General features: G+C 43.8%; 1 protein-coding gene and 1 long non-coding RNA gene across 46 annotated transcripts in view; one reads left to right on the forward strand and one right to left on the reverse strand.

The window, feature by feature from the left end:
- Positions 1 to 1,024, reverse strand: part of LOC116670945 (ankyrin-3) — a 152,702-nt gene that overhangs the window by 62,804 nt on the left and 88,874 nt on the right. For all 45 annotated transcript variants that reach the window (XM_032501675.1, XM_032501672.1, XM_032501676.1 and 42 more), the window contains one exon: positions 852 to 950. In XM_032501675.1, coding sequence (XP_032357566.1) covers positions 852 to 950 — 99 coding nt within the window. The remainder of the gene's footprint in view (positions 1 to 851; positions 951 to 1,024) is intronic.
- The window catches only part of LOC116670977 (uncharacterized), a 27,648-nt gene that overhangs the window by 25,843 nt on the left and 781 nt on the right, over positions 1 to 1,024 (forward strand). The gene's annotated exons all lie outside the window — the stretch shown is intronic.

Below are 1,024 nucleotides of genomic sequence, written 5' to 3' on the forward strand. Positions count from 1 at the left end.
ACACACACACACACACACACACACACACACACAATTTTGATTCTTCTCTGCTCTCCTACCTCATGAAAACTTTTTTTCTGTTTGGATGGGAGGCAGAGGGAAGAGGGAGAGAGAGAGAGAGAGAGAAACCCTTCCTCTCTACATCCAGCTCACCATAATGAGTGCCATAATGCTCCGTTTCTACGGTAACCTGGCCACAGACACGGCGTGGGCGACCAAATACTTGGGGTTGAAGAGTTGAATGTGCAGCACATTTTCCCCTCTCTGTTTGCTCATTCCTTCTCTTTCAACTCTTTCCCACCTTTCCCTCTTTTTTATCCCTCTTCCTCCTTTAATATAGGAGTCAACAGGGTCAGTAGTTTTAGAGTTTGTAGCTCCTAAAGAAGAGGGTTTACGAACGAGATGACAGTGAGAGGTTCTCTCCTCACATACACATGGCATTAATAGATTTCCTCTCCTCCGGCATGAACTACAGAGGGATTTCTCCACTGTCTCCTCCAAAGTGTGACAGCACGTTTCTATTTGACTGTCTCAGTCTATTTCTCACTCTGCTTCAGGTGTGTGGATATATCATCCTCTTTTAAGTATCAAAAGGTCATTTGGAGTTGTGTTTGTGTCCACCTGCTGAATTAAGTCCAACATTCTCTCTCTTTTAGCTCTCTATTTGTGGTCTCCATTAACTCCTAAGGGTAATATGTGTCTCTTTATCAGAGTACAGTGGAGTACAAGTCGGCCTACTGTAAGTTCTCAAGCGCTACTTTCAACCACTGCGGATCATAAAGGAGAAACTGTGCAAATGTCCTTTGGGAGGGACACGAGAAAGACAGAAACAAAAGAGAGACAGAACTCACCACATTGCTTGTGTTTGGGGAAGCCCCATGGTGGATCAGCTGATGCACAATGTTGTCGTGTCCCATAAAGGCTGCAACATGGATCGGAGTCAGACCAGACTGTAGAGTGAAGAGACATACACAAAAAGGTTTTGTAAAATAAACCTGGGAAGAAATTCCAATTTAAGAAAAAA

Source organism: Etheostoma spectabile, chromosome 21, assembly GCF_008692095.1.
Source record: "Etheostoma spectabile isolate EspeVRDwgs_2016 chromosome 21, UIUC_Espe_1.0, whole genome shotgun sequence".
NCBI classification, from domain to species: domain Eukaryota; kingdom Metazoa; phylum Chordata; class Actinopteri; order Perciformes; family Percidae; genus Etheostoma; species Etheostoma spectabile.